At 36.2% G+C, this 25,848-nt stretch overlaps 1 protein-coding gene across 1 annotated transcript in view; it reads right to left on the bottom strand.

The window, feature by feature from the left end:
• Nucleotides 1-18,691: 18,691 nt before the first annotated feature.
• Nucleotides 18,692-25,848, bottom strand: part of LOC149821002 (Peptidyl-tRNA hydrolase II (PTH2) family protein) — a 67,791-nt gene continuing 60,634 nt past the window's right edge. The window contains exon 8 of the mRNA XM_089982244.1: nt 18,692-19,110. Within this exon, the coding sequence (XP_089838370.1) occupies nt 19,061-19,110 (50 nt within the window). The 3' untranslated portion in view covers nt 18,692-19,060. The remainder of the gene's footprint in view (nt 19,111-25,848) is intronic.

The following is a 25,848-nucleotide window of genomic DNA, read 5'->3' on the forward strand; positions in this document are numbered from 1 at the left end:
ATTCATCAGACGAAGACAGGTCCCATGTCGGTCGCCAAACCTGTTATCGTCGCAAAATTTTTCCTCCCTCCCTCTGCGAGAGTGAGAGAAACGATCCTGCGAGTCAAACTCAACCAAAGTTTCGAAAATGGTTTTGAAAATTACTTGCCTCCGTTTTGAAAATTTGCGGGAAAATTCTGTGGAATGGGATCCGCCTGTCGGTACGAGGTTCAACCATTCTTGGCGCCTTTACCAGGGGTAATTGAACCAAGGATCAAATGTGTGCTTTAACTAAGATAAATTATCTAATTTATGCTCTATTTTCCTAGAATGCACAGAGAATCAGGCATATGCTATGGAATTTTGAAAAGATGCAAGTTTTGAAAGAATGATGTTGTCTTGGAAAATTGAAATATACTTGGAAAATGATTGGAAAAGTACTTGAAAATTGAATTCCTGGGAAAATCAATTAATTTCATTGGAAATCAGAGATTGAATTGGAAAATGAATTCTCAGGAAAACTTGGACTTTGGGAAAATTGTTTTTGAGATTTGGATTGCTTTTCTGAGGAAATGGATTTGAGAATCTTGAGAAAATCAAGAAAGCTCATTGGAAAATGATTTTTGAAATGGAAAATAGATTCTCATGAAAATGAGAAATCTGAAAAAATCAATTTTTGAGATTGGAATTAAAGATTCTGAGAAAATCAATTTCTGAAATAATTTAAGGAACTTTGGAAAAATCGATTTTGGGATTTGAAAATGGAATTGGGAATGTGAAAATCTTGGAAAATCATTGTTTGAACTTGGGAAATATTTTGAAATCTCATTTGAAAATTCAGAGTTCTAGGAAAATCAAATCCTGAGAAAGACTTGGTAAATCCTTGAGAAATTTGATTTTTCTGAAATTGAAATTGGAAAATGAATTTGAAAATAATGCAATTTGAATGAATGAATGAATTTGAAAGGGAATTTCCTTGAGGAATTGTGAAAAACTTTTTGAGTTTTGAGAAATGCAGTGCATTTTTGAAGTTAGCCTAAGAGTGTAGGCTGAATGTGGCTAATATGAAGATCATAAATCTTGTTTTTCTTCGTATTCTGACTATGGCCATAAATATGAATCCCATCGAGTTTATAAACTCCATAAGAGCTTGTGCACATGCCATTCGTGTCAACCATAGTGATTTTGAAAAATGTGCATGAATGATGCATCAGATATCAGAATTTGCATAAATTAAACTATATGCAGTGTAGTCCTATTCTATGCAGGAAATGTAAATTCTTATTCCAAATTATTAGATTTGATATTACATTGAATTTAACTAAAATAATAAAAGCTAAGTCTTCTTGTATGTTCTTCCAAAACTAGAAAACCTGTTAGCACAAAAATGTAGGTTTTTCTGAACTTATCCAAAAAAATTGGAAATTATCCGATATTATTCAGATATAAACCCAAAATCATACCTCCTTTGATATAAACATGAGAAATAATGAATAAATTTTTAAAATAAACTTGCAAATTCGAAATTGGGGTCAAAATGCCCCTAATGACCTTGAAATCAGGGTTTTCTCAAAGAAATTTTGTAAATTTTGGAATTTTGAAAATCAAATGAAATAAATCAAACATAATATGATGCAATATGATGACATGCATGAAAACTTATGAAATTAAAAATTTGAATTTCGAAATTTAGATCAAAATGACCAAAATATCCCTGATAACAAGATGGCCTTGAAACCAGGGTTTTCTGAAATAAATTTTGCAAAAATGAGAAATTGAAATGCAAATGAGAATGAAATTAATCCTAATATGACATGTCATGCTTATTTATATAAATAAAACCCTAAAATGGCAAAAATATCATAAAATATCAAATTTAACTTGATTTTCGCTTCTGAATTTAAAGATAAAGTAACATATAAAGCAAATGAACTTAGATTTGAGACAAATTTGGCATGGACACCTAGACTAACCCTAAAAACAGAATGGAGCTCAAAAATATAATTTTTTTTGTATTTTCTTAATATGGAAAATAGCTAAAAATACTAAAAAATCAGAATTTTGCCTAAAATGTTGAGTCTAAATGGGATTTCTGATATCAAACTTCCATAAAAGTTTCTCAAAATTTATGGGGTCACAGAGGACTGTAAGTCCAAGATTTTTGCGTTTTACACATTCTAGTTTTGACATATGGTCGGAGCTGGACAACTCTGGCAAGTCGGATCAGAATCCGGTGACTCTAGGATTTAGGGGAAACAGACAGGTTTTGGAAAAAAATGTGGGAAAAATAGCAGACTGATGGAAAAATAGCTGAAAGTGTGGTAAAATGTCTCTGACAGAGAGAGGAAAATTTTATCTTTTTACAGTATTGGTATTCGGGTTACGGTCTGGAAATGGGCACACTGTTATCAGAGACCCAAATCTCTGAAATTTCTGGATATTGGAATCTGTCAGACAGAAAAGATAAATCTGTGAAAAATATTTGGACAATCCCAAAAATTCCCAAATTTTAGGAAATGACAAAAAAAATGGATTAGAAACAACTTTTGTGTTGAAAGTTTTTGCATTCGGGCTACAGGATGAGCAGACACAGTACATTAGATTCTGTCTATACCCTAACAAGGAAAAATCAAAGTTTTCCCAAAGGTCTGGGAAAATTGATTTTTGACAGAGGTCAAATCTACTTGTAAAGATCTAAAAATTTTTAGACAATTAGTAGATTCCACTGTGAATCTACTGTAGTTTTTAGGGGTGGATTCATATCTTCCATCTAGGGTATCTCATAGGTTCTTGTTTGCTAAAACTGAATTTGGAGTTTTTGAAGAACAGAAATCTCAGTTTGGGATTCGATTTGTTTGAAAGGGTTTTGAAACTCAAATTGATCCGGATTTTTGCAGAGAAATGAATATTAAACCCACACATTTATCATAAAAATTTTGAAATTTATAGACGAACAATTAAACATGAAATGAAGGCTGGACTGACGCTTAAAATCAAAACCTATAAACTAATAAGCAAATATTAAAGAAACTAATTAAAATACCCATAAAGCATTAAAATAATCTAAATATAAGGCCTATAATACGAAATTTACATGAATTTAATGATAAAATCAAAATAATCATGGGGGTACAATCTAAACTTAATTTTGATCCATCCATCGGAGGGATCCCATACTCCATGTAGCCTTAAGCAAGAAAATAAGGGAAATAAAAGAGTAAAAAAATGAAGCTCTTACCTTGGGTTTGCTGGGATTGGCTGAAGGAGAGCGGATGTGATGGAGATGATCCAATGTCGAGGAAGTTGAGGCGGTAGGTGGTCTGTGGCTGCAATGCTTTGTGGCTGCAGTTGTGGGTAGCCGCAAATAGTAGATCGACAAGGGAGAAGGCAAGGAGATGAAGGCGTCGGCTGGTAGTGATGGCGGTTGTAGAGAGGCTGGAAGAGCTGACTGCCTTCCTGCAAAGAGGATGCTGGATGGAGGTGTTGGAGTAGATGCCAAAGTTGAAGGTTGTTGTGTAGAAGAGGTGAAGAGAAAGAGAGAGAGAGATCAGTCCACCGTCAAAGCCCCTTCCTCCCTTTTCTTTTTTGTTTTTTTTTTAACTTAGGTGTTAATTTGCCTCTACCTAGGGTTTAATGAGAAAGAGAAAGTCTTTTACGTGAATGGGCTGGGCAAGAGGGAAAGGAAGGAAGGAAAGAAGGGAAGAAGGAAAAAAAGGGAAGAAGGAAAGAAAGAAAGAAAAGAAGAAAAGGAAGGAAGAAGGAAAAGAAGAAAGGAAAGAAAAGAATGAAGAAGAAGGAAAGAAAGGGAAGAAAGAAATGGGGCTGGAGGCTTGGTCGACCCCCTTGTGGGTCCCACCTCCTCTCAAAACATGAAATAAAATAAAAAAAACAAAACAATCAAATAAAAAGAAAATTGAAAAGAAACACATTTTTTTTAATAAAAGGGAAATGTAAATGAATAAGCCATCTCAGAGTGGGCTTATTTTTTAAATTTGAAATTCGTTTTGAGAATCTTAGGGGTAGAATAGTCTTTTTAGAAAAACTCTCGGATGAAACGAGCTATTTTTGGCAGTTTTTGAAATGAGCTCGGATTTTGAAGTTCAATACCCAGTTGCGAAGCAAATCCAGTATAGAATTTGAAAATTTGACTTTGAAAGAAATCCAAATTGTTTTTCTCGGGAAAATATTTCCAAATTTAGAATCCTGGGGGTAAAAATGTCAATTTTGGAAACCCAGGGTTTGAAATTGATTTCTGAAAACTTTTAAAACTCAATCTGGATTGAAATTTATTAAACTGGAGTTCTGGACTTCGAAAATGAAATGAAATGTGACGAAATGTTATGAAATGCTGAGAAATGATATGAAATGATGAGAAATGACATAAAATGACATGCAAAACGCAGACTCTGAATGAAGAATTTTGGATATTTGACCCCGATTGGTAGTTGTACCAGTTTAAAAAGCATTAAAATTGATAAAATTTGCAAAATGGTTGAAGAAATGGTTTTCAGGCTCTACCGAGCTAGAGTGACACTGAAAATTGGGGTTTGAACTGATTTAAACTGAAATGAACTGGATTGAGCTGGGTTTTAGAGTTTCAAAACTCAAATGAACTGATCAGACACTGACTCAACTGACCTTTCAGACTAAATTTTCAAGAAAAATTGCCATTTTTAGAGAAATGGTACGGAATGGTCACTGGAGTAAAGTGAATTACGAATCTGAGTTGGGTTCGAGCTAGAACAAAGGTCAGTAATACTGACATGAACTAAAATTGAAGCTCGAACACTAGCTCAAATGACTGAACTCAACTGTATTTCAAAAGTTCCAGCCTACGCTGGTCGAACTCTCAAATCAATTGTTTACTTCACAATCAAACCTTCGGGTTTCAATTTCGCAATTCTATCATTTCTAAACCTTCAGATTTCAATCTCTCAATTCTATCAGTTCCTAACCTTTAGGTTGCAATATTCTCAAAATTTCATCATTTTCTCAACCCTCGGGTTATAATCTCCCAAATTCAATCATTTTCAAACCGTCGGATTAAACCTTTCATTCAAAATTCAGCTTCTCATAACTGGTCAGGATTTCAAATCCAGTGTTTTCACTAGTCGGGATTTTAAAATCCAGTTTCTTATAACTGGTCGGGATTTCAAAATCCAGTGTTTTTACTAGTCGGGATTTCAAAATCCAGTCTCTCATAACTGGTCGGGATTATCAAAATTCAGTTTCTCATAACTGGTCGAGATTTTAAAATCCAGTTTCTCATAACTGGTCGGGATTTCAAATATGGTGTTTTCACTGGTCGGGATTTCAAAATCTAGTTTCTTATAACTGGTCGGGATTTCAAAATTCAGTGTTTTCACTTGTCGGGATTTCAAAATTCAGTCTCTCATAACTGGTTGGGATTATCAAAATCTAGTTTCTCATAACTGGTCGGGATTTCAAAATCGAGTTTCTCATAACTGGTCGGGATTTCAAAATTCAGTATTTTTTCACTGGTTGGGATTTCAAATCTAGTATTTTTCCACTGGTCGGGATTTCAAATCCATTGTTTTCACTGGTCTGGATTATCGAAATCCAGTGTTTCCACTGGTCGGGATGTCAAAAATCCAATTTCTTATAACTGGTCGGGATTTCAAATCCAATATGTTTCATTGGTCGGGATCCAAAATCCAGTTTCTCATAACTGGTCGGGATTTTAAATCCAGTGTTTTCACTGGTCGGGATTTCAAATTTAGTATGTTTCACTGGTCGGGATCCAAAATTCAGTTTCTCATAACTGGTCGGGATTTCAAATCTAGTGTTTTCACTAGTCGGGATTTCAAAATTCAATTTCTTATAACTGGTCAGGATTTCAAAATCTAGTGTTTTCACTGGTCGGGATTTCAAAATCCAGTCTCTCATAACTGGGCGGGATTATCAAAATCCAGTTTCTCATAACTGGTCGGGATTTCAAAATCCAGTTTTTCATAACTGGTCGGGATTTCAAATCCAGTGTTTTCCCTGGTCGGGATTATCAAAATCTGGTGTTTCCACTGGTCAGGATGTCAAAAATCTAGTTTCTTATAATTGGTCGGGATTTCAAATCCAATATGTTTCACTGGTCGGGATTTCAAATCCAGTTTCTTATAACTGGTCGGGAATTCAAAAATCCAGTTTGTTATAACTGGTCAGGATTTCAAAATCCAGTGATTTCTACTGATCGGGATATCAAAAATCCAGTTTCTTATAACTGGTCGGGATTTCAAATCTAGTTTCTTATAACTGGTTGGAATTTCAAAAATCCAGTTTCTTATAACTGGTCGGGATTTCAAAATCCAGTATGTTTCACTGGTCGGGATTTCAAATCCAGTTTCTCATAATTGGTCGGGATTTCAAATCCAGTGTTTTCACTGGTCGGGATGTCAAAAAATCAGTTTCTAATAACTGGTCGGGATTTTCAAAATCTAATTTCCCCCCTAAAGCTAAATCAAAGGTTCCAGCCACGCTAGTCTGTCTGTCGAAATCCAGTTTCTTATAACTGGTCGGGATTTCAAATCCGATAATTTCCACTGGTCGGGATGACAAAAATCCAGTTTCTCATGACTGGTCGGGATTATTAAAATCAAGTTTCTTTTAAACTGGTCGGGATTTATGAATCTAGTGTCTTTCACCGGTCAAGATTTCCAAAGTGTGACCTTCACATCATTCCTCTAAATTTCAGCCAAGGGTCTCATCAAAATCTATGTTGAATGATCATTTCACAAAGGATTCTCGAAAACTTTGTCAATTTGCTAAAAATATGTTGATTCCAATATTTTACTGCACAAAAGAGTCACCTCAAATTACCTCTAGTATTCTTTTCAAGAGGGTGAAGCTTTTGCGAAAAGGAATAAAATTCAAATCTTTTCTCTGTTGATCAACCAAAAGGATGTAAGAAATATCCTTGGTATGATTAGCGAAAGAAATATTCAATGATGTTGCAAAGCTAGAAGTGAATCAATATTGATCATAGCTATGGCGCATGTTTAAAGACGATTTTCGGGCAATCAGGCAGTGGAAATATCCTGAGCGATAAAAAGAATCCACTCAATCCATATCTCCACATTCATTTAAGCTGCAATCAAGTATCTGCAAAAGGGATCTCTCAATTGTCGTCAAGATGAAGACGAATATGAGAGCTAGACCCCCAGAGCCAAAGAAGATCTGGATCATCTCCGAGGTAAAGGAGTTTGTGACGGACCGTTCTAAGGAAAGTTCAGATCACCGCTAAGATGAAGGCGGATGTGATGAACCTACCGACAAACACTAAAAGATATTTGATTTTTGCTTTCATCTAAAGATTTTGACCAATGAGCTAATATCACCATTATAATTCCTGAGAAAAAGAAGGATCGGAGCATCTCCAAGATGAAGGAGTTTGTGACGTAACCTTCTCCGAAGAAAAAAAGAAAAAGCTAGGACATCTCCAAAATGAAGGATGATGTAATAAACTTCTCCCGAAACCCAAGAAAGCTCAATGTCTCAAAAAAAATGCCAGAAAGATCATTAAAAGAAAAGCCCCAGGATGTCAAAACTGTCAAAATTGCCAGAAATCATCTTTTCTTATGCAAAATTCTTTCATTAATATCTTTTCACTGTTTGCTTTTATGAAATTAAGAATGTCTCTTCTCTTCTCATATCAGGGAAATGGATAGCTTCCTTGAAGAAAATCATCAGCGCTAAAAAATTTGAATTTGACTCTTAAGACCGAGGAGTTAACCTCGTTGGAGGAATACTCTAGGTGAAAAGAGGGAATATCTTTTACACACACGTGCACATTCTCAAGCATTTGAATCAACTACGAGTTATCTTATTGGCAAAACTTTCTAGCTATCCAAAAATGAAATAAATATTCAATATCTATTTTTTGATGCAACCTAGTGTTGTTTACCTTTTTCAAAAGAGTTGTCTCATTCAGGCAATGTATCTCTTCTAGTCCCATCACGGTTTCTTCATTCGAGGATTTTGTACGGTCTCACCTGCTCAGGATAAGGGTTAAAACCTGAGCTTTCTATGAAAAGTCATTCATTCTCAAAAGTTGTTTCAGTCTCAGCAATGAGACGCCCAAGATCATCCCTTTTCCATGCTTTAGGGAACCCCATTTTCCTCCTTTCGCAACCCCCCTCTCGGATTTGTTCGTCCAAACTCCGAAGGTCCCATCATGGTTTCTTCGATTGAGGATTCCATATGGTCGTTTTGTTCAGGTTTGGATTAAACCTAAGCCTCGTTTTGATGAGACAGTTCTCCCAGTTCCATCATGGTTTTCCTCATCAAGGCATCCATACTTTGTATATTCATTTTGTAAAGGATCATACTTAAGCTTCATATCGCAGGGCATCTTTCTCAAAAATGTCCCATCAGGTCCTCATGTGAATTTGTCTTGCTATGTCTTCGTCCCATCCAGGTTAAGGGCTAAACCTGAATCATTCCAAAGATGATCTTGTCTCACCTATGAGACTTGATCAAAATTCCCATTTTTACCACTCCAGGATCTTCATCCCAAAAGTCCCATCACGATTTCCTCATTTCTGTTTTTTAGTTATATCATTTTCAAGGATTTCGTCTCCCCAAAGTCATTCAGGATAAGGTTTTAAACCTGAGAAATCATGTCTTTCAAGATAAATTCTTCCATACCCAGTTCGGATCTGTTGATTGAGGCATTTTTCAAAATTTGGAGTATTTTCTTTGCCAGTAAGTTTGGCTTTCAATCGGCTTAATAGCAAAGTGGAGCATCTGTGAACACCCTAAATTTTTCAAAATTTTGGGAATATTCCATTTTTGCCCCTGACCCATTTTCTGAGTAAATCGAGTCATTTTCACTCAAAATTCTAGTTTATTTCTCAGATTTACTAGAATCAAATCCATTTTACATATCTGACTCGATTTTGGATCCGGATCTAGTTCAAAATCCAAATTTGAGTCTCGTTATCCAAATTTCAAATTAAATTTACAAAAATACCAAAAATAATTTTTGAAAGGCTCAGACAGACGATCCGATATCCATTTGGATCAATTGCATTGTATTTCCTCAAGTCGAGGTTAAAAACTCGAATATTTTCTCGAAATCTAGATCCTAACCCATTTCTAAAGAAATTTCCAAAGATCGGGCTCGAATTCTCAGAAAACCCTTCTTTTGTAAATATTTCTCAAAAATACAAAAAAAATAGTTTTAGAATCCCTTATTTTCCTTCAGTTTTTTAGAGTTTTATTTCAAAAACACCAAAAAAAATAGAAATACAGACAAAATGAACAAAAAATCAAAAATAGAAAGGAAAAATACGAAAGACTGGTTGAGAGACCCTTTTTAGGTTGTTTTAGTAAAAACCCCTTTTTGAAAAATCTTTTTTTGAGAGAACCCGATTTTTGAAAAATGGGAAAAACTGCAACGGTCTTTCTCTCTCTTCTCTCTCTCGATCACGCTCAAGGTTCATCTCTCTCTCACTCTCGCTCAACCCTTCATCCCCAACAACCACTGTATGCCTCTTCCCTCCATTTGCTTATTCAGCAGATCGCCCATCCATTTTCAACCTCCATCCACCTTCGTCTTCCTCTCCCCGTTAATCTCCAACGAACCCCCCCCCCCCCCCCCTCTTCCAGATCTTTCTTCTGTCTCCTATATAAGTAATCATAGGGGAAGGCTAAAGGGATCCACTATTCACCCAATCCGATCATCAAGGACCCATCGATCGTTCCCGCATAGCTTTTCTCCTTATCCTCCTCCCTTCTGCTCCCCTCTTCCGGAATCCCTACAAGCGAAGTAAAGTTATCAGACTTCTCTCTTATTTCCCTTGAAGGAGAATCAACCTCTTCCTTCCCTCAGAATCCTCTGCAAACAAGGTAAGCACTTCCCAACTTCGTTTCTCTCAGTTGGTTCTTTTGATTTTTTGTTTTGTTTTGTTTTCGCTCCCATTTGAAGCACCATGGCAGCACTGATTTGCCTTTAGTAAATCAGCCTGCCTTTCGTGCAACAGTAATGGAACAATAGTTCCAACATTTCTTTATTTTCTTTTGTTCTTATCTTCTACCATTCACGCTGCAATCTTGGGCTCAGGTTGTCGGGTTCAGTAATTCGATAGGGTTTATCTGAATCCCAGCCCAATTTTACTGCTAAAATCCACCTTCATTTTGGTTTTCTGTTGAACTTTAGATTTCCTGTATAGTATTTGTTTCGGGGTCTGATTTATTACCCTTGTTGGCCATGATACTTGAAATTTTTTTATGCTACTTGCTTAAGTTTGATATTCATTATAGTTCGTTGAAAGGCTTTATATAATTCTACGTCTATACTATGTGTTGCGATAGATCGTTATTCCCTTTTTTTATATATATGATGTTATATGTTTATTCCCCCCTCCCCCCCCCTGTCTTCAAGCTAATTGTTCATCGTGTGTAATTTCCCATTTGCTCGATCAATATCCCAAGTTTATTCCCAATCTTTGATTTACATTTCATCTTCTACTTTACGGTGTTCATCATACTGCCTGTAATTAATGAGCATTAGATTTCATTTTGTTCCTGGAATCTGTTGAATGGTGATGTTTGGATGCCTTTCCCTATCCTTTTGTTATAGCATTATCAACCCATTTTCATCCAATATTAGTTTAACTCAGAATGAGAATTCGGCAATATGGCAGTCTTGAAAATTCTGAGTTCTGGGATAGACTACCTGAAGATAAAAAAATCTCGTTGGTCTGGAGGGTAATGTGAATGAGACCATGGTCATCAGTCACGATGAGTCGGGGGTTCGATATTCACCTTTGTCTCAAATCTCCACCTGCATCCATTCACTGCTACTTTCACAGCAGCCACACAATAGTACAACTATCCCCTCTTACCTAACATCTTTTTTTATTTAAGTTATGAGTTGCTCATCCAACCTACAGGGAATTGGTTGTTGTGGAGAATTCTCTGAAACATTGCATATCATTACCTCTGAGCAGGTTCTTGACAGATCCATGGGGGATTTCAATCAAACTCATAATTTCCTGTTTTCAATGACTTTAACCATCTTGTTAATTTTATGTTTTGGGTATCCCCAAGAAGATACGCTCTACGTTGGTGGTTATCCCCATAGCCATGGTCGATTTTCCTGCTTGAAACCTTAATTGTTTCTTTTGTGTTATTTCTCTTTGCTTTCGTTATCTCAAATCTTCTGCTTAGATTCTTGATCTTTGGCTGACGTCCTTCATGTCATAAAGTTGATTTTTGCATCCCTTCTGATTCGCTATTTCATGCACAAGGATGCGTAACCCACAGATGGCATCGAGAATGGCACATTTCATCACAGTAACCACTGCCAAAATCTGGTTCATAGCAGCATCTGTTGAGAATGTCTCAATCTGCTAAAAACAACTATTGGGATCAACCCAGAGATGGATTCAATTTGTTTGTTGCATGGAATCATTTGGAAGATATGTTTGCTTCCACCTCTCTTGTGTTTGATAGTCACGCCTTCCTACTAGTAATGGTTAAACCTGAATGTAGCAGAACCAAACAAGAGAGCGATCGGCCACTAGCATGATTCGGGGTTCTATAATAGAGGATGCAATTTTGATCTTTTCAACACATCCCTCGTCCATAAGAGCTGGAAATAATTCTTTAACACACTTATTTCAAAAAAAAAATCCCTTTTCCGAGATCATCTGATCTGGATTACCTTGAAGTGGTTAGCATCCAAATTATTATGAAATTCGGCATGATCATTCGATTTATATGTTTCATTGTATATTGTTGCAGGTTCGGTCCCCTCAGCTCATCATATATCTCCATGTTAGTCTTTTTGGTTCCTTTTGATATCAGTAGCATTGCATGATATTTCCATACCATGTTATATCTTCCATCCATTATATTCCATGCTGATAGAGTGCCTTGTATATCTTGCCTATGTTGATGCATCATTTTGTCTTGCCTTCACTATTGGTCTAACAGGATATCCAGCTGATCCAGTAAACCTCTTGCCGATGGCTATTCTCAAGGATCAAATCAAATTTACTTTACCATTTTATTGGCCATCATGATCATCAATAGCCCGCTATTACCCACACTATCAGTAGCACCCACCCTTCAGCCGCCTAAGTGCTTACAGCAGATACTTTGTATTGTTGTAAGTGTTTACAGCAAATATTTTGTTGCTATAAACACTTACAGCAGACACTTTGTATTGTTGTAAGTGCTTACAACAAATATTGTGTGTTGTTGTAAACACTTACAGCAAATACTTTGTATTGTTGTAAGTGCTTACAGCAAATATTTTGCATTGTTGTAAACACTTACAGCGAATACTTTATGTTGCTGTAAGTGCTCCCAGCACCTATAACAGTACCTTATATTGTTGTAACATTTACAACAACACTTGGCATTGCTACAACACTTGTCCACTTGCAGCAATGCCCAGCATTGTTGTACCTCCTTCTCTGCCTTCTTTTATGCTATATCTATGGCATTGCACCATATTACACGACAATCATGGCACCCCGCTCTTTTGTATATTCTGTGCAGGATCTTTACGACATGCATTTTAGCTTAGGCATTGTATCTGCACCATATAATCATAAGCTTCTTATCTGAACATGACATTTGCACTTTCACTTTGTATTTTGCATCTTGTTACCTTGTGCTAACCCATTTCTTTGCAGAGAATGTATGGAAAATATTATTTCCTTCCTTAGTTTAGATGTTGTAATTTATATTTAAATTTCCAAATTGTAATAGTTAGATTGCAATGATGGAATAATGAGAATTTTACACTTCCTGTATTAGATTAGAATGTATGAGCATATATATCTTAGAAATTGCTTGTTTCATACCATTTTCTTCTTTTATTGCCAAGATTCACAAATGGGAACATGAATGACACGTGCACCATTCTAATAAAAGGTAATTAAATCCTAAGTTGATGATTTGCATCAATGGCCATAGTCAGGGTGTGAACAAAACTTATGATTTTTGTCTTTTATGGAATAACATTGGATCCACACTGGATCTTTTCAAAAATCATCATATTTTGCTAAAGTTTTTTTCCTTTATCAGAGTTTAACTTAAAGTAAATTCAAAATATATATCAATGGCCATAGTCAGGATATATTGAGAATTAATTTCATTTTAAACTCTATAAAGGCACCAAAATGTATTTTATTCTTCACTTGAATTTAAATATGATTACTATATAATACATTCAATGACCATAATTAGGGATGTATTATAACTTCAATCTTATTCCAATTCATTTAAAGAATAAAATATGCTTTTTCAAAATACAATTTCAAATTCTTTAATTCATTTCATCATCTAGGATAGAACTACATCATATTTTCAAAATCCTTTCTCAAAATCCAAGTGATTTTGAGTATCTTATTTATTTCTCAAATCAGATTCATCCTTCTATCTTATTTCAAAGATTCAAATTTTAATTTCAAAGTCCAATTTGACTTTGAGATTTCAAATTCATTCTTGTATTCTAAATTCAATTTTTAATCTAAATCCAGTTTCAAAGTTCAGTTCAAACTCGAAAATTCAAAATCATCTTCATTTTCTGGATTCAAATTCAAATTCAATTTAGCATTTTAGATCAAATTTTAAAGTTCAATTTAAACTTTGAAATTCCTTATTCATCTTCTGATTTCAAAACTCAAGTTTTAAATCAAGTTTATCCTTTATTTTTTAAAATCTTCAAAGTTCTATCTAAAGATTGAATCTTGATTCTCAATTGAAAATCAAGGCTTTGAGATTGATTCTGAATCTCAAAATTTGATTTTTTCTAAGTTTTTAATTTAATCTGGGTTTTCAAAACCCAGATCCATCTTCAAAAGTCCCATTTGGATTTTCGAAATCCAATTCCATCTGGGATTCTAGATTTAGAACCCAGTTCCACCTTTGATTCAGATTCCCAAATCCAATCTCCATCTTGGATTCTAGACTTCGGATCCAGCTCCATTTTTTCTAGACTTCGGATCCAATCCCATTTAGGATTCCAGATTTCGGATTCAACTTCATTTTTGGATTCCAGACTTCAGATCCAATTCCATTTAGGATTCCAGATTTCGGATTCAACTCAATTTTGGATTCCAGACTTCAGGTCCAATCTCATTTAGGATTCAGATTTCAGATTCAAATCTATCCAGGATTCCAGATTTCATATCAAATTCTATTCCAAATTTAAAATCCAATTCCATTTCCAATTCTCATTTCCTAAGCCAATTTCAAATCCAGTTCTCAAAGTCTAAATTCAAATTCAATTCCTGTTTTATGTCTTGAATTCAAAATTTCTTGTTCAAAATCGATCCAAATTCAAAAGTCCATTATGACTTTGAGAATTCATTCTTATTTCAAAATTTCAATTCTAAATTCCTTTTTTCTTCTTCTAAAGACTTATCTTTCCAAATTCTGATCATTCCAAAACTTGGAAACTCAAGTCACTCTTTCCAGATATATTTCAAATTCTAAGTTAGATTCAAAATATAACTTTTTTTTTTCAAATCAATTTCAAACCTTTAAAATTATTTCTTCACTCCATTATCAAATTTATTTCAGAATCACTTGGAAAATTCCAAATTTCTAAATTGTTTTCTCAAAAGCATACATTTCTGCATTTGCATTGCTCCAGCATGATTCTTTGTGCATTTTTTAGAATAAATTCTTAGATAATATTTATGCAAAGCAAAAGGCATAAATTCGATCCTTGGTTCGATTACTCCTGGTAAAGGCGCCAAGAACGGTCAAACCTCATACCAACGAGCGAATCCCGTCTCTCCATTTTTTCGCAAATATTTCAAAATGGAGGCGAGTAATCTTTCAAAATCTTTTCAAAATTAAGGTCAAGTGAGTCCTTCGCAGAAGAGTTCATCTCTCTCTTCTTTTCTTTTCTTTTCTCTTCTCTCTTCTTTTATGTCTTTTATTTCTCCTTCAAAAAGGGAAATAGAGGCTAGAAAGGCAAAGAGAAGGAAGAGAGAGAAACAAAGAGAAAAAAAATTACAATGATCACAGAATGTTTTCTGCATAATTTAATCATTTGATGAAGTCTAATCGAGGATCGCTAAGGTACATTGAGACTAATCAAAAAAAATATTTCAGTACCTATTCTTATCATTCTGTCCAAGCATCGATGGGTTTTTGAAAGGATGCCCTCTAGTTCTTATAGTAAGTGACGTGTTTCTAAAAGAAATATAGGTTCTGCCTTTAGATGCTTCAAAAATCATGCCTATGAATTTTTTGACTCTTTATCAACAACTGAAAATACTACTGAAAATATCTCACCACAAGAATCAATACTATGGGCCGACAATAATATATATGCATATCTTTATTTTAGGAACATGTCATCTACCATAAGAATTAGAGGACATCCTTTCAAAAACCCATCCATACTTAGAAAGAATGATAAGAACAAGTACCGAAATTGATCTTTCTGGTCGCTCTAAATATACCCGAGCGATCCTCGGTTAGCCTTCATCAAATGATCCAATTAGGCGAAAAGCATCCTGAAGGACTCTTTGAATGAACCATATAGCAACTCTTTAGTTTGTTCTAATGCACACCATACTTCTTTGTAAGTAACCTCCACACATTTCTCGTGATTAATGTCATTCATGATTTTTCTTGGAGTTATCTTTTGGTTATTGTGCATGTATTTGTGAATAACACCTGAAATCTATTTGGAATGCACCTTTTTCACTACAAAGTTGTTCAGTGATCTACCATATGTATACTCGCTTTGGTACTTCTTCACTTGAAAGAACCCTACTTTGCGCACCTTTGTACAATGGATCTTCCTGTAGTAATCAACTGTCATCTGTGGGTTTTTTCATGTGTATACAACATTAACTTTGTTATTAAAGTTCTTTATGAATTTTGCTTTATACTTATTTTTTATCACATGTTCTTTCACAAACTCGCAATAGTGCTCGAGATCATTAAACCTTTTGTCGAAAGTAATTTTTCGATCGTTTGAGCTTGTTGTTAGCCACTAAAATTGTTCACAATCATGAAGTTGTTTGCTATTCAAGTCATCATATAAGCGAGATGTCTTCGCTTCAATGATTTTCAATTAATTTTAATTATAGGATAATCAATCGAACGAAAACCTATTGAACCACACCCCATTAGTGTAATACCATAAAACAGTTATAATGGTCAATAAATGTTCATATAACTTATATAACATACCAAGGGTTTAACTTCTCAAATGTCATTTATTCGATTTCATCATTGTCTTCCTCATCTCCCATTGACATAGAATAGTTATCATTTGATTCTTCACTGTCAACATGATAACTTCTACTACTAATTGAATGTTCGATTGCATAAACTAAATCAAAATTCATTGAATCTTTCACTTCATTTGTTTTCATGCATTCAACATTCTTGTATTTTCAACATTTAAGATTAACCATAAAAACTTCACTAGCACATACTCAGAGTTTTATGAAGTCCATTCAAATTACTGCATAAATTATAAAGTCCAATAATTTATACTTAGCTTTGTCATCTGCTCGGGAAAGCTAGATGTCATTCAAATTACTGCAATAAAGATCACTAGCACTGGTTTTCCTATGTGGTTTTATATCCTCTAAAATGATCATTTGATCATGTACAACAACAAATGTTCATTTTTCATTGCTTGCACGTCGAACATCAATATCCATAATAGGTTCGGGCAGCTGCATGCGCTCCGTTGCTTTAGCTGAATGTTTAAAACATCAATATCATTCACTATTTGGGATAGTTGGATGATCATCAAAGGACTGAGCTCGATAGATGGTGTCTGAGATAGATAATTATCCACTTCTTTTTTAGCTTTGCAAACAACTAAATAAACATCACCATGAAATAACATCCATTTCACATCATCATCCAACACATTTATCCATATATGTTAGCTATCTAGGTTCAGAGAAAAAATGTATTGAAGGATCATTGACTCCTTCACATATCTGATTTTACGAAACATCAAAATCATAAATTCATTATAGCTGCTATTTTTTTAGACAATTATAGATCTTCAAGTAGGGTGATCAATGCTACAGTAGTGTATTTGCAGATCTCTTAAGAAACTTTTTATATTTGAGATAAAATTCGCATATTTGGACAAAAAATTGCATATTTTTTTGAAACTTCACATATTAGGAGGGTACATATGCACACTTAAATATTTGCAAAGTTTCAAGGTTTGAGTTTAATAGGATCTTCGTACATATAATTTATATGCGAACTTCGTGATATCCGAAAAAAATGTGTAGACCGCTTTTTTAGGTAGGATTTTGCAATACATTGCGCGAACTTCATGAGTTTCACACATGCAAAGGGTAAAAAGTTCTTAATAAAATTGTCTATTTACGGTTTTGGTCATTGGGCAAATTTTGACAAGTTATAGAGTGTTTAGAAAAATACATCATTTTTTCAGTCATTTTTCATTTAAAAAATGCTATCGTGAGGATGCTGTAGCTAAATCCACACTGCTGTCATCGCCACTCCCAACCATGGCTCGCAAACAGACTAAAATGATTTAGCAACCACTTAAAGTCATCCAATCTCTCTCTCTCTCTCTCTCTCTCTCTCTCTCTCTCTCTCTCTCTCTCTCTCTCTCTCTCTCTCAATTCCCCAAGGAGAATTTGCATGACCTGCGAAGCTCTTTTCTACCGACCCCACCCCTGCTTCCAGCATGCACCAACCTTTAGTTCTTTCTACATTTTTATTTGTACGTAAAAATATTGATAGAAGCAAGTCTGATACTCATATATAATGTAATAGAAACACCTTTCGGATGGAAATATGCAAAATTTCCCACGCGATTGGGATGAATCACTTAAAAATCTGACAATGCTATTATTGTAGCTTCTTACATGAGTTTCATCCTAGCATCTAAAACTGATGTCTGATAGAAGATATGCCAGAATATACAAAAGCAACATGCAACTGCAACTAAGCTTTTTTATAGGCAAGCTGTGGAATAAACCCCATGGGATACAACGCCGGAGAGCCAGTTAAGATAGTGTGACCTAACCATCCAGCAATCTCATTCTTAAGCTTAAAACCCATTCAGGTAATAGGGCGACTCCGATTCAGGACTGAATCAAACAGAATCGGCCAACTTTCAACCACAAAAAGGCACGTGTCACAAAAATATTAAAATAATATTAAATCTATTTTGACCTTTTTTTATTTATTTGAAAATAAGCCAGTTCAGGTCAGTTTCGTGTTGATTTTCTGCCAACACGATACGAATTGGCCCAACATTGCTTAAAACCATAATTTTTTTCATGCACGCATGTCCCCAAAACTCAAAAACCCTACCAAAACCCTAAATATTTCTTTAATTCCATAGTAGAATCTTTCCATCCCACGAGTACTAAATAAAAAAAAATGTTTGAATTGAGGTAGATCATATAAAAAACAAGAGAGAGCTTGTGTTCTCGTTATTTAAGTGGTCTTCTAATCTCAGCATTATGCAACAAGCTGGCATGTTCTTAATTAAGGCAACAATCCAAAGGTACAGTAAGAGCTTTCAAACTTTTCCTACTAGGATAACTTTCCCACCTCTCTCACCTTCGGTCTAGGAGGATCAAGCAAAGCGGACCCAACCACAAAGAGATCCACCTAATAAGTTACCATGTGAATCAGTCACTAGTTCAACAAAAAAGAGGCAAAGAGAAGAAAATGTTTTCTGATTTCTGAACAAGGAAATGACCGCAAATTAAAACGAATCCATTAAATTAAAAGGGAGTCCTTGTATCTGTAAGATCAAGAATTGCTCCTTTACCTGAACAAGAACCTGCCTGTGACTTTCCCTACATATGCCCATAAAACACGAGCTCTTTTAACACATGCATGTTAGCAGAAGATAATTGTCCATGTTCGATAAGCAAAATCTTCTGTGACCGCAGAAGTGAAGGTGTAGGCATAGCAAACAAAAAACTATTACCAAATTTAAATGGCTAAAAGGTGGCTGGAACACGTCATATGCAAAAGAAAATTTGGGTGAACTAGTATGAAGACGAATATTCCACGTAGCAACCATAAGACCTTTGAATCTAAGACGAGTGCCTATTCATTCATATTGATACTATAAAAGCTTCAAACCACCAGTAACATCATCAACCACATCAGCAGGGCCTGCACAAGATCACAAATAAAACTCTTCACTACAGTTTTCAGTCATCAGACCAATGAAATAAAACATTAAGTTATGCCAACTGAAATGGTGCATGGAACTTAGATTTTAAATAATTCCTTCTATCATCAATTGAATGGTTACAACTACATATACTAAGTAGAAAATGCAACAATCTTGTTTGGGCTACTTGAAATGGCTAGGTATATTGAAAAAAAATGAAATACTCCAAAAGAAAAGATGCTTATCAAAGGAGATGGGCAAATTAACTCTCATGCCCAATCTTATGACAACAAGACCTAGGTATACCCTCCTTCCTGCTGGTGGCTCTCCTCCCTCAACCTACCCACCCCTTTATGTCCTATGCACAACAACCATATTGTTCAGGACTATTCTGTTCTCCAAGGTCAGCCATCCACACCATCAATCCTGTGCCCATCTCCTTTGCCAGTCCATATATTCCTCCGCCTGTCTCCTAGTCCAAACCAACCTCTTTTGCTTCAGTAGTAGGGAACAGGGGATGTAAACAGGCTGAAATCAGGTCAGATTCAGAAAGGTCATTGGCCATTTCATACCGATCAATGTTTCCAAGGCAATCTCCAGTAAAGAAGTATATGCTTCCACCTAAGTTCGTGTAAATTATAAACTAAGCTTAAAAAGGCTTTATATAGAGTCTTAGACAATTCCCAAGAGTATAGCTTTGAAAGGATCTGTCATTCATATAGTTGAATTCAAGAACAATAGATCAGTGTTGTAAGTATACCATATTGTATGATACTGTACGGTACGGTACGATACGTATCATTACTATTGAGGTTCTCGATATGATACACTCGTATTGCAATATGAGTGTATATCATACTCGTATCGGGTGTATCATACGATACATCCCTATATCGACCAGTATCATACAATACGGTATTAGTATAAGAAAACAAGTGAGAGATAGGTTTGCTTCACGCCTCACCTGCACATGAAACAGAAAGAGAGAGAGAAGCACAAAGCTGGGGCGGCAGAACACGCACGACCTCCAAGCCCTAATTCTTATATAAACATAAGTAAGAATACAATGGGATGATATTACAACATTGCCATTAATGAAACATCATTCTGCATGTTCTATTTAACGTGCGTATGGATCTGGATCCAGATCCAGATCCATACGCATACTATATTTTAACACCCTCCCTCAAGTTGTACGTGGTTTTGAAACATATACAACTTGCTCTTCAATAGCCAAAATTGGCGTCCTGTTAACCCTTTGGTAAACAAGTCTGCCACTTGATCTTCTGTTCGAACATGACGTAGTTCTATCTCCTTCATCTCGACTTTCTGCGTATAAAATGCTGATCAATCTCAATATGCTTCGTTCTGCTATGTTGAACAGGATTACACGCAATGTTTATTGCGCTTTGATTATCACATAGAATAAATGATCGAATAATTGTCTCCCCAAGGTCACTCAATAAGTGGCTAATCCATGTAGCTTCTGTCGTGCATGCAGCCATCGACCTGTATTCAGCCTCTGTACTTGATCGTGCCACTGCCTTTTGTTTTCTGCTGCTCCAGGACACTAAATTGTGTCCAATATATACACAATATCCAGAGACAGACCGTCTCTCATCTGGATCTCCTGCCCAATCTGCGTCTGTATAAGTGATGAGTTCATGCCCTTTATGTAGGTTATTGTTCTTGCGATAAACAAGTTTGTCTCCTATAGTTCCTTTTAAATAGCGTAGAATGTGCTTCACAGCTTCCATATGACCTTCCGTTAGAGCATGCATAAACTGGGATACCTGATTAACAGCATAAACTATATCAGGTCTGGTAAAGGTCAAATACTGCAACATCCCCACGAGGCTTCTATACATTGTAGGGTTGACACAAAGATGCCCATTTTCAGAGCTCAGCCTTTGATGTAATACACTGGGAGTGTTGATTGGTTTGCAATTCGTCATCCCGGCTCTTTCCAGAAGATCAAGAGTGTATTTTTGTTGCATGAGTGTCAATGTGTCCTGTTGTTTGTCAACTTCCACACCAAGGAAGTACCTCAACTCCCCTAAATCTTTCATCTTGAAAGTTTTTATTAAAAATTGCTTCACGTCTTGCACATGGTTATCTGAACTCCCGGTGATCACAATGTCATCAACATATATAAGAAGAAGTATAACGATGTCTGTCTTTTGATAAATAAAGAGCGAGTGATCCAGAGAGCATCTTCTAAAACCAATGCCTTGGATTTGCATAGAGAAACTTTCAAACCAAGAACGAGATGCCTGTTTCAACCCATATAGAGATTTCCTTAGTTTGCACACCCAGGCAGTAGGATCCTTCTCGGCATATCCAGGTGGTTGCTCCATATATATACTTCCTCCTTTAAAGTTCCATGCAAGAATGCATTTTTAACATCCATCTGGCTAAGCCTCCATCCTCGATCGACTGCTAGGGATATGATGACACGAACTGTACCCATTTTGACTACCGGACTAAAGGTCTCATCGTAATCTTCACCATATTGTTGTGTGAACCCTCGAGCAACAAGTCATGCCTTATATCTGTCAATACTACCTTCGGGTTTATACTTTGTTTTATAAACCCATTTTGAGCCAACAACATTCTTTCCTTCCGATCGAGGTACTATTTCCCAAGTGTGGCACTCATAAAGTGCTTCCATTTCTTCATTCATAGCTTCAGTCCAATGACAGGATTGAAAGGCTTCATTAAAACAAGTGGGTTCCTCCTGTTTTGTGAGTTGAGACATAAACAACTGGAAGTCAAGGGAAAAGGTCTCATAACTCACCCATCGTTGAATAGGATGCCTAATGCGTGACAACCTTTGAGCCGGATCATTGGCGATGCTTTCCACATTCCTCGGCCCTGTATTTTTGTCCCTCCTGGTATATATCTGTCCAGAAAAGCGTTCTACTGGAGGTGGCTCAACTGGAGATGGTTCAACATGCATCTGTGAGTCATCTAACTCTCTACTCAAGCCGAAGGAAGGACAATTCGCCTGACATGATTCTCCTGTATTAGCAACAAGATCTGCGCTCATCCATGGATCATATACCTCTAATTCTCGAGATGGCAACTCATCGGAGTCATTGATCTAAAAATTTTGTTCATCAAAAACAACATTCCTAGAGGTCCTAATACGTTTTGTAGTAGGGTCATAACATCGATAGCCTTTGTATTCATCCGCATACCCAACAAATCTGCACTTAGCGACCTTATCCTGAAACTTATTTCGCAGTGATGAATCAATATGTACGTAACATACACAACCAAAAACACGCAACTCATCATAAGAGGGATGTTGCCCAAATAAAGTATAATAGGGAGATTTTCGATCTAGAAGTGCCATAGGAAGACGATTTATGACATGAACAGATGTGTGAAAAACTTTTGTCCAGAGACTAACGGGCGCATTGCTATCATATAACATGCTCATCGCACTCTCGACAATATGCTTGTGTTTCTCTCCGCAACCCCATTTTGTTGAGGGGTATGAGGGCAAGAAACCTGTCGACTTATTCCTTTATCCCGAAGAAAGGCAATAAACTCGTTCGATGAATATTCTCCTCCACCATCACATTGTAAATGCACAATATCACAGGAAAACTTGGTTTTGACCATCGAATGAAATTCTTGAAATATTTGGAAAACTTCATGCTTATGTTTCAAGAAATATATCCAAGTATAACGGGAATAAGAATCAACAAAGATAACATAGTAACGACTGCCAGAAAGAGAAAGAATAGGTGCAGGTCCCCAAACATCAGAACAAATAATCTCAAATGGCCTTGAAGCTCTTTTATTAATGATATGAAACAGAAGAACATGACTTTTGCGGAGTTCACATGAGGAACATTTATTACTTTCAAAAAACGAACATAAACTAGACTCTGGAAGAAGACAATCAGATACAAGATTTTCAACAAATCCCCGACTACAATGTCCCAAGCGACTGTGCCAAATGTCTGGCTTATTACAATGATATGATGAATTAAAAACTTTCAATGAAGGGAAAAACAAAGGCTCTGAAGGCGAAGACACTGAAGAATGCTTGGACGACTTCAACTGGAGAACTGGGACTGAAGACGAAGACACTGAGGGAATCTCCTTGAAGACGTACATGTTTCATTGACGCTCCCCCTTAGCGAACGTCTCCTTCATTCGTAAATCCTTAATATAAACAGAAGATGGAGTAAATTCGACGGAAGAATTCATATCATCAACAAGTTTAGCCACAGAAACAATGTTCTTTTTAATATTAGGGGCAAGGAGGACATCAGACAAATGAAGTGAGGACTTTGACATAGGGATATGTGCACTGCCAGTATGACTAATGGAGTGATAAATTCCATCTCCCGTAACTATACTACATTTTTCAAAATAAGGCAATAAGTGAGATAACTTACCTGCATTACCTGTGACATGAGTGGCAGCACCAGAATCAACGTACCACTCGCCTTGCTCATTTTGCTTGATCGTCATCTGTGACAATGCTGATAACAAAAGTTGTTGCACATCTGTAGATGGCGCTTTCATGTCCACAGTAGAAGTTTTATTTTCAATTTTGTTTATTTTTCCTCTATTCTGCAGGTTAAACCAACAATCGGCTTTCACATGTCCTCTTTTGTTACATAAGAAACAAGTGGGCACTCTCCTCTGATTCCCTGCATTAGAGACACCCGAAATATTAGGTGTAGGTAAGATACCACGCCCTCCCTGTCCAAAGCGGCCTCGGCCTCTGCCCCCTTGATGCCCTGCATTCCCTCATCCAAAACCTACAGAAGTCTCCATAGCCAAAACTGAATGAGAACGAGCTGATTCATTTCCTTCTGCCCTTTGTTTCATAATCATCTCATGCTGGAGAAGTTTCGCTTGAAGATCGTCAAAATTGGGCAAGTGAGGAAGACATGTCAAAGTTGTGGTAAACATGTCAAAATCAGAGCCCAACCCATTAAGGAGTTGTTGTACTTTGTCTTTATCTGAAATAGCACTCCCAATAAGAGCCAATTGGTCATTAATACTCTTCAAGCGGCCTATGTATTCCATAACTGTCATGGAGCCTTTCTTTAAACTTTGAAACTCATTCTTTAAATACATAACTCGGGCTTCTGATATCTGAGAGTATGTCTGAGAGAGCTTACTCCATAAATCTGCCGCAGTGCAATCATCTGAAAGAGTAGCCAACACTTCTTGAGAGAGTGTTGACGTAATATATGCAACCAAAGATTGATCCCGTTTTCTCCAAGTGGTATACTCTGGATTCTTAATAGATTTGGTAAATGCATCACCCCTTTCATCCTTGGTTTCCTGCAGAATAAGCCGTGGTGGTACAGGAATGGAACCATCCAGATGTTCATCGAGATCCTGACTCCGTATAAACGGAAGTATTTGTTTGTTTCATGTTAAGAAATTAGAATGAGTAAGTTTTTCTGTAACAAGCTGATTTAAGAAACTTGTAGAGGGACTGGATGACGAGTATGAATCCATATCAATGGCAACAATGAATAGGCGAACAAAAAGGATTGAAGAAAGCAAACTAAGTTGAGATCACTTAATCAATCAGCAGGGCTGCAATAAGAATATGTACTTGTGCAACCAATACCTTGAAAGGGAATTCCTTTTTTTTTAGAACGAGAATGTAATCTGTTACGGTCTGCCTATAGGCGTTGCACAGAAAACTCTGATTTCACTACTGATTGAAAAGGATGGAAAACATCAAGACAAATTCGAGAAAATCTGATACGATGGTGAATGCTAGACTATGGCAATAAAAAATAAACAAAATAGTATGAATCAAGGAGTATTCACATCATAGACTTAGGAAAATATTAACGCACGTTAAATAGAACACAGTAAGTGCAGTTGGGGATAAAAGAAGTGATATCGAAGGATACAGTCAGATGATGATGTTGAAGATTTTAGAAGAAGTCGATGCTGATGTTAAAGAAGAAGAAGGACAGAGGAAGTCGATGCCGATGTTGAAGAAGAAGAAGGAGATGCAGCTGATGTTGAAGAAGATATTGACAGACGATGTTGACATACGATAGTGAGGAAGAAGAGATGCTGATGTTGAAGAAGTCTTGACAGACGATGTTGAAGAAAGAAAGAAGAGACGCAGTCGAAGAACAGGATGAAGGAGTCTTCTTCACGGCTGCCTTTTCAGATCTCGTTGAATGTGTGGCTGGTAGGGTTCCACAGTCGTGGCTCTGATACCATATAAGAAAACAAGTGAGAGATAGGTTTGCTTCACGCCTCACCTGCACAGGAAACAGAAAGAGAGAGAGAAGCACAAAGCTGGGGCGGCAGAACACGCACGACCTCCAAGCCCTAATTCTTATATAAACATAAGTAAGAATACAATGGGATGATATTACAACATTGCCATTAATGAAACATCATTCTGCGTGTTCTATTTAACGTGTGTATGGATCTGGATCCAGATCCATACGCATACTATATTTTAACAATTAGCACACTTTAAAATGGGCTGAAACATACTTTTTAACTTTTTGGTTTTAAATACCTTTTGAAGGCCGACTCCCTCATTTTTGTAGAGGCCATTAGAGGGGAACCCACGCACCCTAAGAGTCGTGAGAGCAATTTGAGAGTCGATCGATGCGCTAGGGAGAGGGATTTTGCGATTTCCATAATTTTCACTTAAGAAAGTGGGTTAAGATAAAAAAACCTTTATTCTTTGCTTTTTATTGAGTTTTTTGGGGAGAAGGTAG

Source organism: Nuphar pumila, chromosome 12 (assembly GCF_984573655.1).
Source record: "Nuphar pumila chromosome 12, dmNupPumi1.hap1.1, whole genome shotgun sequence".
NCBI classification, from domain to species: Eukaryota; Viridiplantae; Streptophyta; class Magnoliopsida; order Nymphaeales; family Nymphaeaceae; genus Nuphar; species Nuphar pumila.